The 13,539-nt window shown below is 39.6% G+C and overlaps 1 protein-coding gene across 15 annotated transcripts in view; it reads right to left on the reverse strand.

Annotated features, from left to right (window-relative positions):
- Positions 1–13,539, reverse strand: part of CAMK2D (calcium/calmodulin dependent protein kinase II delta) — a 164,540-nt gene that overhangs the window by 74,086 nt on the left and 76,915 nt on the right. For all 15 annotated transcript variants that reach the window (XM_056855971.1, XM_056855961.1, XM_056855970.1 and 12 more), the window contains exon 4: positions 2,469–2,523. In XM_056855971.1, coding sequence (XP_056711949.1) covers positions 2,469–2,523 — 55 coding nt within the window. The remainder of the gene's footprint in view (positions 1–2,468; positions 2,524–13,539) is intronic.

The raw sequence follows: 13,539 nt of genomic DNA on the forward strand, positions 1-13,539 counted from the left end.
CACAGAGAAGGCATAATTTCTTCTTTTTGGTACTTTAATGTTTTATTATGAAAGTAGTTTTCTTAACTAAAATGTGTAACTATACACTCACACAGAAAAGCAACAACATTCTTTAGAACTGAATCAATCTGTTTACTAAAACTGATCACTCTAAAATTGGTTTTCCGAAGTGTGGTGCCATTTTTCAAAAATAACATTTTGAAGTTGAGTTGGTCCTAGAAGATATAAATGAAGCAATTTTTAGGCAACTAGAAACCCACATTCATGACCTTAACATTTTATTCAATACTGTTTTAAGCAAACAGAACAGAGCTCCACCAGCAAAAACCCACTGTTGTTATAAAAATAGTTTTTGTTGTGGGTTATAATTGGGAAAACCGGCAGCCTTGAGACTTTCTGGAACTGCATGTTTTTACATTTACCAATGACCTTTTTCTCTCTATGTATGGTGTGTCAGTAAATAAGATGCTGGTATAGCAATGCTTCATAAATATAGATTAGGTACCATGAAATATTTCTGTGCTCTCTTCTAACTTTTATTGATGTTCTTACCCTTTTCCTGAATTTAGACAATTAAGCTGCAATACAGCAACAATCTCCTATTCCTCCTTGAGTCATTTTGTAATTCTGCTGAACCTGATCCATAAAACATTTTAAATATGTCACAGTGATGCAGGCAGCTAACACAACTAAAAACACAGAGTTTTAAAAAAAAATTACTCCCCCCCCCTACAATTATCACTTTGCAACTGGGACAAAATAACAAAAAAATCATAATAATTTAATTCTCTGCCCACCTAAGCAAAAGCTCATTCAGCCTTACACCAAAAAGGTAAGAGAAAGGAGGTCAAACACAAAACTTGTGGAGCGCAGAATCACCATTGAGAAGGCCTTATCTCCACTCACCGTTAACTGAATCTCTAAAGGCAAGGCCACCCATAACAAGGTCTTCTTTGATAACCATAAAGCAATCTCACAGATATCCTGATTCAAGAGCATTTAATGTCTTTTACTGGTGCGCCAGCATAGTGTAGTGGTTAAGAGTGGCGGACTCTAATCTGGAGAACCAGGTTTGTTGCCCACTCCTCCACATGAAGCCTGAAGGGTGATCTTGGGCCAGTCATGGTTCTCTCAGAACTCTCTCAGCCCACATAGAGGCAGGCAATGGCAAACCACCTCTGAACTTCTCTTGCTTTGAAAGCTGTTTGGGGTCGCTATAAGTCCCCTGTGACTTGACTGCACGCACGCACACACACAACAGAACTACTATGATGTGTAAGTCTATATTTCTTTCATTCTAAGAAAATCCTAGTGAGGAAGTTTATTGTCATTACAATTAGACAACTGAGGTTGAAAAAATGGCTGTGTTCAGGCATCAACAAGGAACTCTGGTTTGTTTGCTTGATGAAAGTAAACCAGGAAATCTCAGGCTCTGTCCCATCTGCTTCCTCTTACATGAAGAGCAGAGATTGAAGACTTCCTAAATTGAAAGATGACATTCAAATTGGGGCAAATTAATCATTTTTTTCTTAGTTTCAAATTGGGATTCTAAACCATAGTTTAAAATCCCAGAGGGGAGGCAAGAAATAACAATTTATTAAAGTGATCAGTTTGAATGTCACAACCATCTGTGGTTTCTTTCAAACCAAGAAGTCTTAAATTTCAACATCATGTACAAGGAGAGGAAGATGTGCATGATATTCATGGATTCCCTGGATTATTCTCATCACAAACAAACTGGAGTTTGTTCACAGTGTTGGAATACAGCTAATGAAATGGACTGAATGACTCCTTTCCAGTAAATCTTTCTCGATTGGAGAAAAAGCAAACAGTACTCTTGTGATACCTTAAAAAAAAGCCAAGCTTTTAGAGCAGCATAAGTTTTCACGAACCACAGAATACTTCAATGGCTGCTTCTGAGAGAGGAACACTTACCAGAAAGGAGTAATTGGATCCAACCCATTGTGTCTTGGCCAAAACCCCATAATCACTCTACGGTCAGGAAAGATTTGAACAGTCAGAGCAGATCTCAATATGTAAATAGAATTTACTCATTCAGTGCCACACTAGCCTTTATTCAACCACATTTCTGAAGATTTAAGGCACTTAAAAATTTTTATGAGTACTGGTAATTTCCACCTATTCTCCCCCAACTACAGGCCTCCCCTGTGCTCTTCCTTAGGGATTGCTGACACAGGCAGAAAACTCTGAGGCGGGTTTGAGTGGGTTCCAGCAGGAGGGAGGAATCAGTGGAAATAAAGTTTTCAGAATTTCTTGATGGAAGGCAGGTCATTGTGGATTAATAATACTATGAAATATTTTTCTTAAGTCCAATATTGGAGTGCACAAAATCGGTATACACCTTATGTCTTTTTTCTTTTCTCTCTCTCTCTCTCTTTTGCATATTATCCCTTAAAATAGACTAGTGTGACGTGATTGTTCAAAATATATTTAGCATGTATACTTACAAATCAAAGACTAAGTAATGGAAACCTTCTTCTGATATGCTGTCATGAAGTCGCACTACGAAAGAAAGAATAAAAAGAGATTTGTATATTTAATTTTCCCTCTATTCTTCATTTGTCTCATGCACGTTTCCAGTCAAGCTATTCCCACCACCCCACTTAGAGCCTTGTTTGCTTCCCCATCTTCCTCCATTGAACATGATAAGACACAAATCTCTCTCTTGTTAGGCCGGGAGTATCCATTCCCTTCCTTAGGTTACACCTATGCTTGGCAACACTGCCACCAACACCATACATTACAGCTGCTTATATTGTCCCAGCCATATCTTGTGACACACCAAATTCATTCAAACAGCTTGTGAATGCATAAATCTTTGCAGGAAAGACTACAGTTGCACCTCAGGAGTGCAGAGTAACAGGGCCAAGTCCGCATTGGGCGTTTGCGGCGCCAACTTCTGCGGGCTTTCCTTGCATGTTCCCACTTATTCTGTTCGAAGGATCTCCGAAGCATCATCAGAGCGCAATTTCTCCACGGTAAGAGGATCCGCTTATACGGCGAAGTAAAAAAATGAAGCGTCTTCCTCACTGGGAGCCTTACAGTGGGAACATGCAATCAGTGTTGAATCCACTTCCTGCTGCCAGCCCACCACCCCACTCCTCCCGCCTCCCTAAGGGACGCTGGACCAAGGGACGCTGGACCGCCTGGGCATGTGTGGGAGCCCATTGATCCCGGCTTATCACATGCAGCAAAGAAAGGCAGCGGGGTGGGAACCAAAATTTAAAGTCGAGTTGGATTCTTGTGTTCTGGACACGTTGAAATTGCGAGGTAAGTTGCTAGTGCGTTCACGGGCCAGGTAGATAAATGAGGTGAAAAGTGTTTTTTCCCCCCAGGAACCCATTCATTCCCAGAATGAATATCAGCGTATACGATGTTTCAAGTGTCAACAAATGCTAGAGAGAAAATAGAAAATGCTATTTTAACCATTACCCTTAACAACCTAAAGACTCAGCAGACAGAGAAATAAGGGCACGTTATCTTTCAGAGGCTTCACTGTGAATAAATCAAAAGCACTTTGATAAAGAAATAGATACGGAACTCAATGCCTTTTGGATAATATTAGGAAACACCATCAGCACACAGTAGCTGCTGGTAGAAGAGTTAGTGTAGAAAGATAAATTTGTAGGACCGTTCTTTCCCCCATTTTTCAAGGCCTCGCGTCCACTTTCAGTCCAGGCTTCATTTCAGGTACCCAAGCAATTGATCTGAAGTTGGCAGTAACAAATTAATCTGTCACCTCCTATCAAAAAGAAATGCACACATTTTCATTTGCAAAGCCCACTTCTATTTAAATAGCAATGCTTTCCAGATATTAAAAAGGGGACACTTTGGAAAGAAGTGGAACCTGCTTGATGAGCTTGCAGTTTGGCAACAAAACCATTGAGCCAGGATGGCAATTGCTGCACTCTCTTAATACCCTGATGGAGGACATACGTGCTGAGGCACCTGCTGGCAATACGGGTCTAACATCCTTACAACAGAGGCCCTGCCACTGGCCCATGCAGGCACCTGCCATTTAAGCAGGTCACAAAGCAGAAAGTAGGCTTGGGTCATTTGATTGGTCAAATATGGTCAAGAGCAGGCTTGGAAACAGCCAAGCCTGCCGGACGCAGATGAATGGGCTTGTAAAGTATGGCATGTGGTATTGATGGTTAAGATCATAGCATTTGTGAAAGGAAAACTAAGGTCCAGGAGTCCTTTGTGGAAACATGGCTCCCGTTTAGTGACCATTGGAATAGAAATAAACCAAAGGGTTGGGTAAAAGAAAATATTTCAAGATATATCTGAATAACAGATTGACAGAAAAACAAGTTAGAGAGCAGCAGGCATAAACTTAAATCTGAATATATCATTAGTAGCAGTCTAGGTAATAGATTTTAAGAGTATGGGTTTGATTCTTTGTCTTCATTTTTATCTTTAAAACTAAATTGGATGTATGATAAGTGATAGATGAAATACTTTTTCTATGTTATGTACTGCTTATTGCTATGTATTGCTTATTGATGTGAGAAAATTTAGCACAATATTTTTTAACGACTTGCAAGACTGAGCAAGGCTGTTAAAGATAGAATGTTTTGGAGGACATTGATTCATAGGGTCACCATGAGTCGGAAGTGGCACTTAATGGCACTTAACACACACACACTTTATACATAGATGGATTTGGTTCTTATATTATTCACAACAACAATTAGTTACCATTATAAAATGATTAAATCAACTTTAAATCAATACAACTGATTATAACTTTTAATAAGTTTCTACCAATGGGAGTGATTCACTGAATACCTACACTTTGGCTTTTATCATGCAATACCATAATGAGACCATTTTTTTAAAAAAAACCTTCCTCTTTCACTCAGTGGTATCTCAGGGTTACCCGATGAAGTTAAGAGTCACTAGATTCAGAACAGACAACAGGAAGTACTATCCCACAATTAATTCATGGTTCTCTGCCAAAGGATGTGATGGTGGCCACTCGTTTCAGTGTTTTCTTATGGGATTAGAAATTTCACGGCAGATACCTTCATATTCAGAGAAGGTATCCTCTGAGTACTAGCTACAACAGGGTAAAATAACATGAGATGGCTATTTGCTTTCATCCTTGTTTCTAGGTTTCTGTTTAGCCACCACTGGAAACAAGATTTTGGCTACATCAATCTGATTCAGCAGGATTCTTCTAATTTTCTAAGATAAGAGCAGTTTCTAGATGGCTTGCAGAAACAAGATACATATCACCATGTACCCATATGGGTATAATCTGAGATTCCGCCCGTAAGGCTGTAAATGAATTAAATTATAAACATATAGGAGCAGCTGCCATTTGGGGATATGTTTACAAAGGCGGCATTGCTGGAGTTTCAAACCGCCTTTTAGGTTGAAGACTCACTAAGGGACCAATGGGCAATTCCGATGCATTTTACATGTGGATAACATTTTGAAAATCTGTGTGCTGAAAGGTAATATCCTCACTCTTTGCTCTTTGTCTCTATGTATGGCCTCCTAGCCTGCATCTTCCCATTCCATTTCCATATCAAATATTTCTTCTTTGTCATCCATCATTGCATCCACACTTTATGGACTTGGATTTGCTGTTTTGTATGCATTAAAAATCTCAATAAATAGTTTGAAATGGAATATTGGGTTCACCTATAATCTTTTGTCTGTGTAAAGTGCCACCAAGTCATAGCTGATTTATAACAAGCCAGTGGGATTTTCAAGGCAAGAGACTAACAGAGGTGTTTTGCCATTGCCGCCTTCTGCATTCTTCTGGTATTCCTTGGTAGTCTCCCATCTAAGTACTAGCCAGGAGATCAAGCTAGAGTGGGGCATTTGGGTCAGGACCTATAATCTTAGGGCAATTTTATTTCATTTGTTTGTTGTTTTTTTAATGGCCAATATTCTTCTGTTGTTTTTTTTTTTTTTGGGAAACTCAGGACTGCAAGTCAAAACAATTTTGGAATGAAAGGAATCCTTGTGCATTCTCTGGAGCTGCAATAAACTTCAAGATCTGATTTGCATAAGGCACTTAAGTTGCTTTTATTGTACCAAGCTGACGAAACTCCTGTTTTGATTTTTTTAAAAGTGGGGAATAGGTTTTAAAAGAATCATGCTGAGCATAAATTAAAAGAATTCATCATAGGATACAGATCTAATTGCATCACTCCCTGTTTGGTCGTTTTCTTTAAATTAGACAGTAAACAAGAACAGATTAAGGTTGCCACCTAGATGGTTTAAATACACTGCATCTGGATTGTTTTGCACTTTTGCACTTAAATCAATTCATTCCTTAACTAAGCAACCAAAGGCATCATTTTCCTAATAATCATTGCTCATATTAGAACAGCTAGAAGCAAGAGCCTGACAACATCCCACATGTACTATCTAATCCTAGGTTCATTGCTACACACCAGTCTGGTGTTTCCTCCTTGCCCTAATGCAGAGAAACAGAATTAAGGAAGAGAACTTAGAATCATAGAATCATAGAGTTGGAAGGGACCACCAGGGTCATCTAGTCCAACCCCCTGCACAGTGCAGGAAATTCACAACTACCTCCCCACCCCCACAGTGACCAGAAGATGGCCAAGATGCCCTCCCTCTCATCATCTGCCTAAGGTCACAGAATCAGCATTGCTGACAGATGGCCATCTAACCTCTTCTTAAAAACCTCCAAGGAAGGAGAGCTTACTTGTACCATGTTGTTGAGGAGTCCAGCTATAGTATTCAGTGGGCTTTTCAGACTGGTCAGAGCCACCCATGCCAGAGTAACATGTCTGAGTAAAAAATGAAAGCCACCATGAAACCCAGGCTAAACAGAGTTAACCCTTCTAAGCCTTCAATAGACTCAGAAGGGGTAACTCTTCTTAGGATGGCACTGTTAGGCTAGTTAGTCTAACCTATCATACAGAGTTGTGAGGGTACAATGGAGGACAGGAGAGTCATGCACTGTGTCCTGAGATCCAGGGAACAAGGGCAGGATACGACGGATTAGACAGATTCAACAAATGCCAGCCAAGGCCATCACAGAAAGCAATTTAAACCAGTTTTTTTTCTGCTTGTAAATGCTCATGAATAGACCAGATGTACTGATGCCCGTGTGAATTTGCACACAGCTCACAACAATGACAGAACTTGGAATTTGTGGTGTTTAAGATGATCTGGCAATATGCAGCTTTTTTTCAGGGGGAAAGGAGCAACAATTTTGAAAGTATGCAAGATTGCAAGAGCATACTGGAACGTCACGGATGAACATGTATAGTTGGTTTCATAAAAACACTGGAATTTTTATATAAGGATGAAAGAATTTCCAGGGTAATATCTGGGATTGCTGGAACACTAAATATATATAATGCTATTTGAAAATTCACTGTGCCATATAAACAGCACAAGTCTCATATGAATTGACTGTAAATAGGAGAGAGTGTCCTAACAAAGAGAAAACTGGCCTGCTTTCTTTCAAAGATGAGAATGGGCAGCCTTTGTATGGGCAGGAATCTGGGCCATGGCCATACAAGGAAAAGACTCTCATTATAATAAACCTTCTTCTCTTCCCCCCCTTTTTTTTGCTGTCAAGTCCCAGCTAATTTATGGCGATCCTGTAGGGTGTTCAGGGTAAGAGCCGCTCAGAGGTGGTTGGCCACTGCCTGCACGTCATGCCCCTGGTATTCCTTGGAAGTCTCCCATCCAAATACTTGATTGAGGCTGAGAGTGTGTGACTGGCCCAAGGTCACCCAGCAAGTTTCCATGCCAGAGTGGGGATTCGAACCTGGGTTTCTCAGATCCTAGTCTGACACATTAACCACTACACCACACTGGCTCTCCTTATAGGAAGCATTGGGAACATTGAAAGCAATATATGAATTGTTGTTGTTAAATATGATAATGGGGATGAGAAACGTCAGAGGAAAATATTGATTGGAAATTACATAGGCTTTTTCAATTGTCATGCCTTTAATATGACTTCTTTTCAAATCTTAAAAATGGGGATTCTAAAATAACATGACAATACAATCTATAACTTAATGTAACATTAATTAGACTCACATTAAACATAAGATGACTACACTTTTCTTTTTGTGCTGTTTATTTTTCTTTTTGTGATTTTATTTTGTGGTGTAAACCACCTCAAGCAGTTTTCTAGAGAGGTGGCTAAGAAATTAACTAAATAAATAGATATCATCCAGTAGTGGTGAATGATTCCATGTGGTATCAAATTTCTAGTCCCTGGATTGATTACATCTGGCTCTGTTAAATGCACTGATTTTTAAGAGTGGCACTCAAATATTCTCTCTGATGTTGCAAAAGATATTTGATTTCAAGTGTGGGAATGTCTCCACCATCACTTACTGTGGGAGGCTCGGCAGAAGTGCTGCCTGAGAGATCTACTTCAGCCATATTTGTAACTTTGCAAGGCGGTCTGGGGCACAATTGTCAATCCATTCACAGTAAACAAAATATCTTGGGTATGGATATAATTGGCTCACTGGGTGAATCACAGTAGATTATAGAGGTTAACTTTGCTCACTTACATCTTTTGGCCACACTGGGCTGGACCCAAGGGCTTCCTTCAGCAAAGTATTGAGTTCCTCTGATGGCCTTCCTTTAGAGGAAGATTCCTCACTTAACAAAAGGAAGTCCATGGATCCAACTGGTTGGATCTGTTCCTTGATTTTTAAATCAACAGGAAATCCTATGACAACTGGGAATTCTGTGTTTACTCTGAAGTGTCTGCGCAATTTTAGATTGGAAGCTGAGATATTGTAGAGTTTAATAATCTCTGTAGGTTATGATTGTTTATGTGCAGAACAATGGAACTGTAGAACAATGAAACATCTCAGGTATCATAAAGTGGGTTCTATGTATTTGCCGGTCATTCAAGTTAAAATACCAGAAGATGAAATAAAAATTCATTCTACAAAATTGTTATTTTAATCCAAAAGCGTTCTTAATAAATCGCTGGAGTAAAAACTCTGTGTGCCAACAACATTCTGCTCTGTAACATAGCATTATGTACTTCAGTAAACTTAAAGCATAAAAATAAATTGTTCTTTTCTACTGAATAACAAACCAACCACAGGTTTTCACTAAGTGCCTGTGTCCCTGTTAGCCAAAAACGAGGGAAGTTCTTATTAGCAGGGATAAGTATTAAGTTTTAATCAGAAGTTTAAACATTGAAGCAGTTAGGCACCCGAGTTACCCGAAAGTTTTATACATCTAAAAATGTGGATTTGAATACCATGTCAAGATCTTATTGCAATGGAAGATTTTTCTTCTGAATAGAAAGTATTGTAAACTACTTGTATATACACACAAGACATTTTCATGCAGAAACTTTATTTATACAAGCCTTTCACCTACAGATGGTTCACATTTTCAAATCAGCATACTAAATATTCTGGGCAACAACTAAGCTCACTAAAAATATTTTTTTCCAAGTATATATACCTGCATGAAGAAAATTACACTCTAGAGTATATTATCAGTGGGAAATAATTGGCTTCCTTGGGTATCAGCCAAAAAGCTAAGTGCCTCCAAATCCCAGGAAACGTGGCTGCTTCATAATAACTGCCCATTTGTTGATCCACTTTCAAGTTATAGCTTCAGAGCTTTTGGGTTTTGCTTTCAATACATTTTAACTATGCATGTTAGGCATACTCTCATACACAATTGCCTTCTCCTCAGGTAGCGGGGCTGACATTCTAACAGCACTGACTCAAGAGGAAGTCCTGTGGATTTTAACAAGATTTCTTCATGAACAAATAGAAAGCCAAAGCCTCAAAATCTAGATTTTATTATTATAATAATTATTAAAAAGTCTATAGTATCCTGAATGTGCATGGATGGGGTTGCCAGGTCCCTCTTCGCCACTGATGGGAGATTTTTGGGGCGGAGCCTGAGGAGGGCGGGGTTTGGGGAGGGGACTTCAGCGCCATAGCGTCCAATTGCCAAAGCAGCCATTTTTCTCCAGGTGATCTGACCTCTATCGGCTGAAGATCAGTTGAATTAGCAGGACATCTCCTGCTACTACCTGGCAGTAACAAACAAGAAGACCAGCACAAGCTCCAATTTCAAAATACAATATATATATACAACCAATGTTCAATAGTCAAAGGACTTGCACATCATATACACAAAATACAACTGTACCATGGATGTATAAAGAGGTCAAAACCAAAAGGTAAGTGGAAACATATCCAAATAGTCTTAATGGTTACAAAAATTCAAACAGTCAATGGCTCATAGAAACCCCAAAGGTCTATTCCCAAAGATGGCAAGCACAAAGGAGAAGGCCTTTCTAGGATAGAACTCCAACAGTTGCAGGGGTTGATCATGTGCAGTAGAGGTGATAGAAGCAATTCCAATACCAGCAATGCTGCTCATGTGCAGTAACTGGCAGTTAGATCGTGTGCAATAGGAACCGCTGAAGGAACTCAGTTGTCCATAGAAGTGATCTTATTAATGGAACCAATGTGTATATTGAGGAATCCATACATAAATATCAAACAACCATGGTGCAGAGGGGAGGTTCATGGGTACGTGGACTCCGGATTGTGTTCACGTTTCGCTTGAGGGCTTCATCAACACTATTCACAGCACTATTTATAACTACCTGGCAGTTGGCAACCCTATGCATGGAGATACCTATGAAATAGATCTAGGCAATGATCCCATCCCATGACCTAAAGTCTAAAGCAGACACTCAAAGGCTAATAATCAACAAAATTTCCAAATACCAAATCTAAGGCATTTGGTTACATTACTGAATAACGTGTTCAAAATTACTCCGTCCATGTTCAAAATCAGACTGAGGTCCCTAGCAAAGGCAACAACAGAAGTTAAGGACATTTGTTTCAAGGACCTTTAAACAGAAACTTTCAAAAATTATTCAGATTAGGGTAAGTGACTGTGGCTTGCCAAAAGTTACCCAGTGATTTTCCTAGCAGAACAGGGTTTTTAACTAGGGTTACTAACTCCAGGCTGGGAAATTTGGGAGTGGAGATTGGGGAGAGGGACCTCAGTGGGGTATAATACCATGGAGTCCACCCTCCGATGCAGAAGTGTTGCTGTATTTGGTACTGGGCTTCCAACTAAAATGCTGGGAAGCCAACTTCCATATTGAGAGAGAGGGGGGAGGGTGGAAGCAGAGAGAAAGTGAAGGGCTTTTAGATTCAATCAAAATGACACTGGCAGCTGAATTTTCAGCGACTTAATCAAATGTCAGGGTGATACAGATGAAGCGCACAATGAGCGAGCACTTCTCCTGACAGGTTTTGGTTCAGAACATTCCATTGAGCATGCTGGCTGATTGAGTCAAATGGGGCCAGTGTTGTATTATTTTCTCCTTTCACCAAATGGAAAATAGATGATTTGCAACATGTCTCCACTGAGAGTTTCCATACCAGCAATTAACACATTTCAGCTGTCTATCTGTATAATTCTGAATGACTGCAAGTCCCTTTATAATAGGAACTAGAGTCGTCAATTTTTCCTTTTGGGCTAACTGCCAAACCTCTTGCAGTGGTTTCATCCAAGACAGGTAACTTTCACTGACTTGCTAATACAAATCAAGAACGAAATATCCTATGCATCAGTCTGACTGATTTTTTAAAACATCCTCAATTTAGTTAGAAGTCAGGAACCTGAGAGAAAATGGTGTGTGTGTGTGGGGGGGGGTCCCTCTTCCATCAATAGCAATTCAAAAGCATCAGCTGCTGAGCTCTAGGACTCTATCCTTCTTGGTATAGTGGTTGAGAAGGACAGACTCTAATCTGGATTTTGAAAATGTTTGAACTGGTGGAAATGGCAAAACTTACAGCCATTTTAAATCAAAAAGACAATGCACGATTTATGGGGGAATGGGAGGCTTGGATGAAATATTGTCAATACGAATTAGGACTGGGGAAAATGGAAGACTACCTTTTAATCTGATCTAAACGATACTATTAATATCAAGAATTACAATTAATTATACTTATAGAATATGTTATATGAAACTTAACTGAGATATAAGAAGATCAGACCAATCACGATGGGTTAGAATACTTTATTAAGAGGCGGACGGAGGTGATGGGGAAGTCGAAAAAATTTCCGTTATCTGGTCGTTTATAACGTATATAAGAAATTACAACAACATCTAGTTAGGATTTAGAATTACATGTTACATGTTACCATTATTGTTGTTTGTTAATATGGGAAATTTGTATTATAAAATCCAATAAAATTTTAATTAAAAAAAGAGAGAAGGACAGACTCTAATCTGGAGAACTGGGTTTGATTCCCCACTCCTCCACATGAAGCCAGTTGGGTGACCTTGGTCCAGTCACAGTTCTCTCAGAACTCTCTCAGCCCCATCTACCTCACAAGATGCCTGTTGTGGGGAGAGGAAAGTATAGTAAGCCGCTTTGAGACTCCTTAAAGTAGAAAAAAGTGGGGTATAAAAAACCACTTCTTCTTCCTTCTTGCCCTGAGCCTCAGCACTGTAGCAAAAATTAGGATGTTGTATCTTCATAGCTCAAAAAGTGCCCTCATACTGGAATTACCGCCCCCTCCTCCACTTTATTGGACTCTTTTAACTTCAACTTGGTCACAGGTCTGTGAGACAGAATGCTGGACTAGATGGACCACTGCTGTGATCTAGCAGGGCTCTTATGTTCTTATGACAATGGAATCAGGGATGGAGGACAAAAGCTTCAAACCACATTCTACTTGTTCTTACACAGATATAACCCTGTCTTTTCCTGTAGTTTGACAGCCTGGAACAAACAGTATGCTTGGGGAGCAAGGGGCCTGTTACTGTAGGGAATATCAGCAGAGACGGAGAGAAGGGTTGGAAAATTTTTCCAGAACTTTATTGTTCAGAGAGGAAAATTCCATTTTTAAAGATTCATTGTTTCATAAAATTAACAACAATGAACGGATGCCACTGCTAATCAACATTAGGCAAGCTTGCACAAGAAAACAGATGTATGCTTTATAGATTTGTGAACTGGGGGAAGGGAATACAACTAAATACATATTATAACTAATGAATTGCCCAAATCGGCTGAGCAGGTCAAATCAAAACCAGATCTAAAATTTGATTTATATGGAGGGATACTGTAAACATCTATTTAATATGAAACTAACTACTAAAGCAGGGGTCCCCAAACTTTTTGACCCTGCAGGCAACTTTGGAATTCTACTTAAGAACATAAGAAAACCCATGCTGGATCAGACCAAGGCCCTTCAACAGCAGTCTGTTCATAAAGTGGCCAACCAGGTGCCTCTAGGAAGCCCACAAACAAGACAACTGCAGCAGCATCCTGTCTGTGTTTCACAGCACCTAATATAATAGGCATGCTACTCTGACACTAGAGAGAATAAGTATGCATTATGACTAGTATTCATTTTGACTAGTAGCCATGAACATGTCCACTCTCCTCTCCTGAGCAGGGAGTGTTGCCTGCTTTTTAACTGTGGTTTGCTGTTATATAACCACACTTCCTAGCTCTATGGGAGTGTTTCTCATCAGATGTG

Source organism: Euleptes europaea, chromosome 9 (genome assembly GCF_029931775.1).
Source record: "Euleptes europaea isolate rEulEur1 chromosome 9, rEulEur1.hap1, whole genome shotgun sequence".
Lineage (NCBI taxonomy): Eukaryota > Metazoa > Chordata > Lepidosauria > Squamata > Sphaerodactylidae > Euleptes > Euleptes europaea.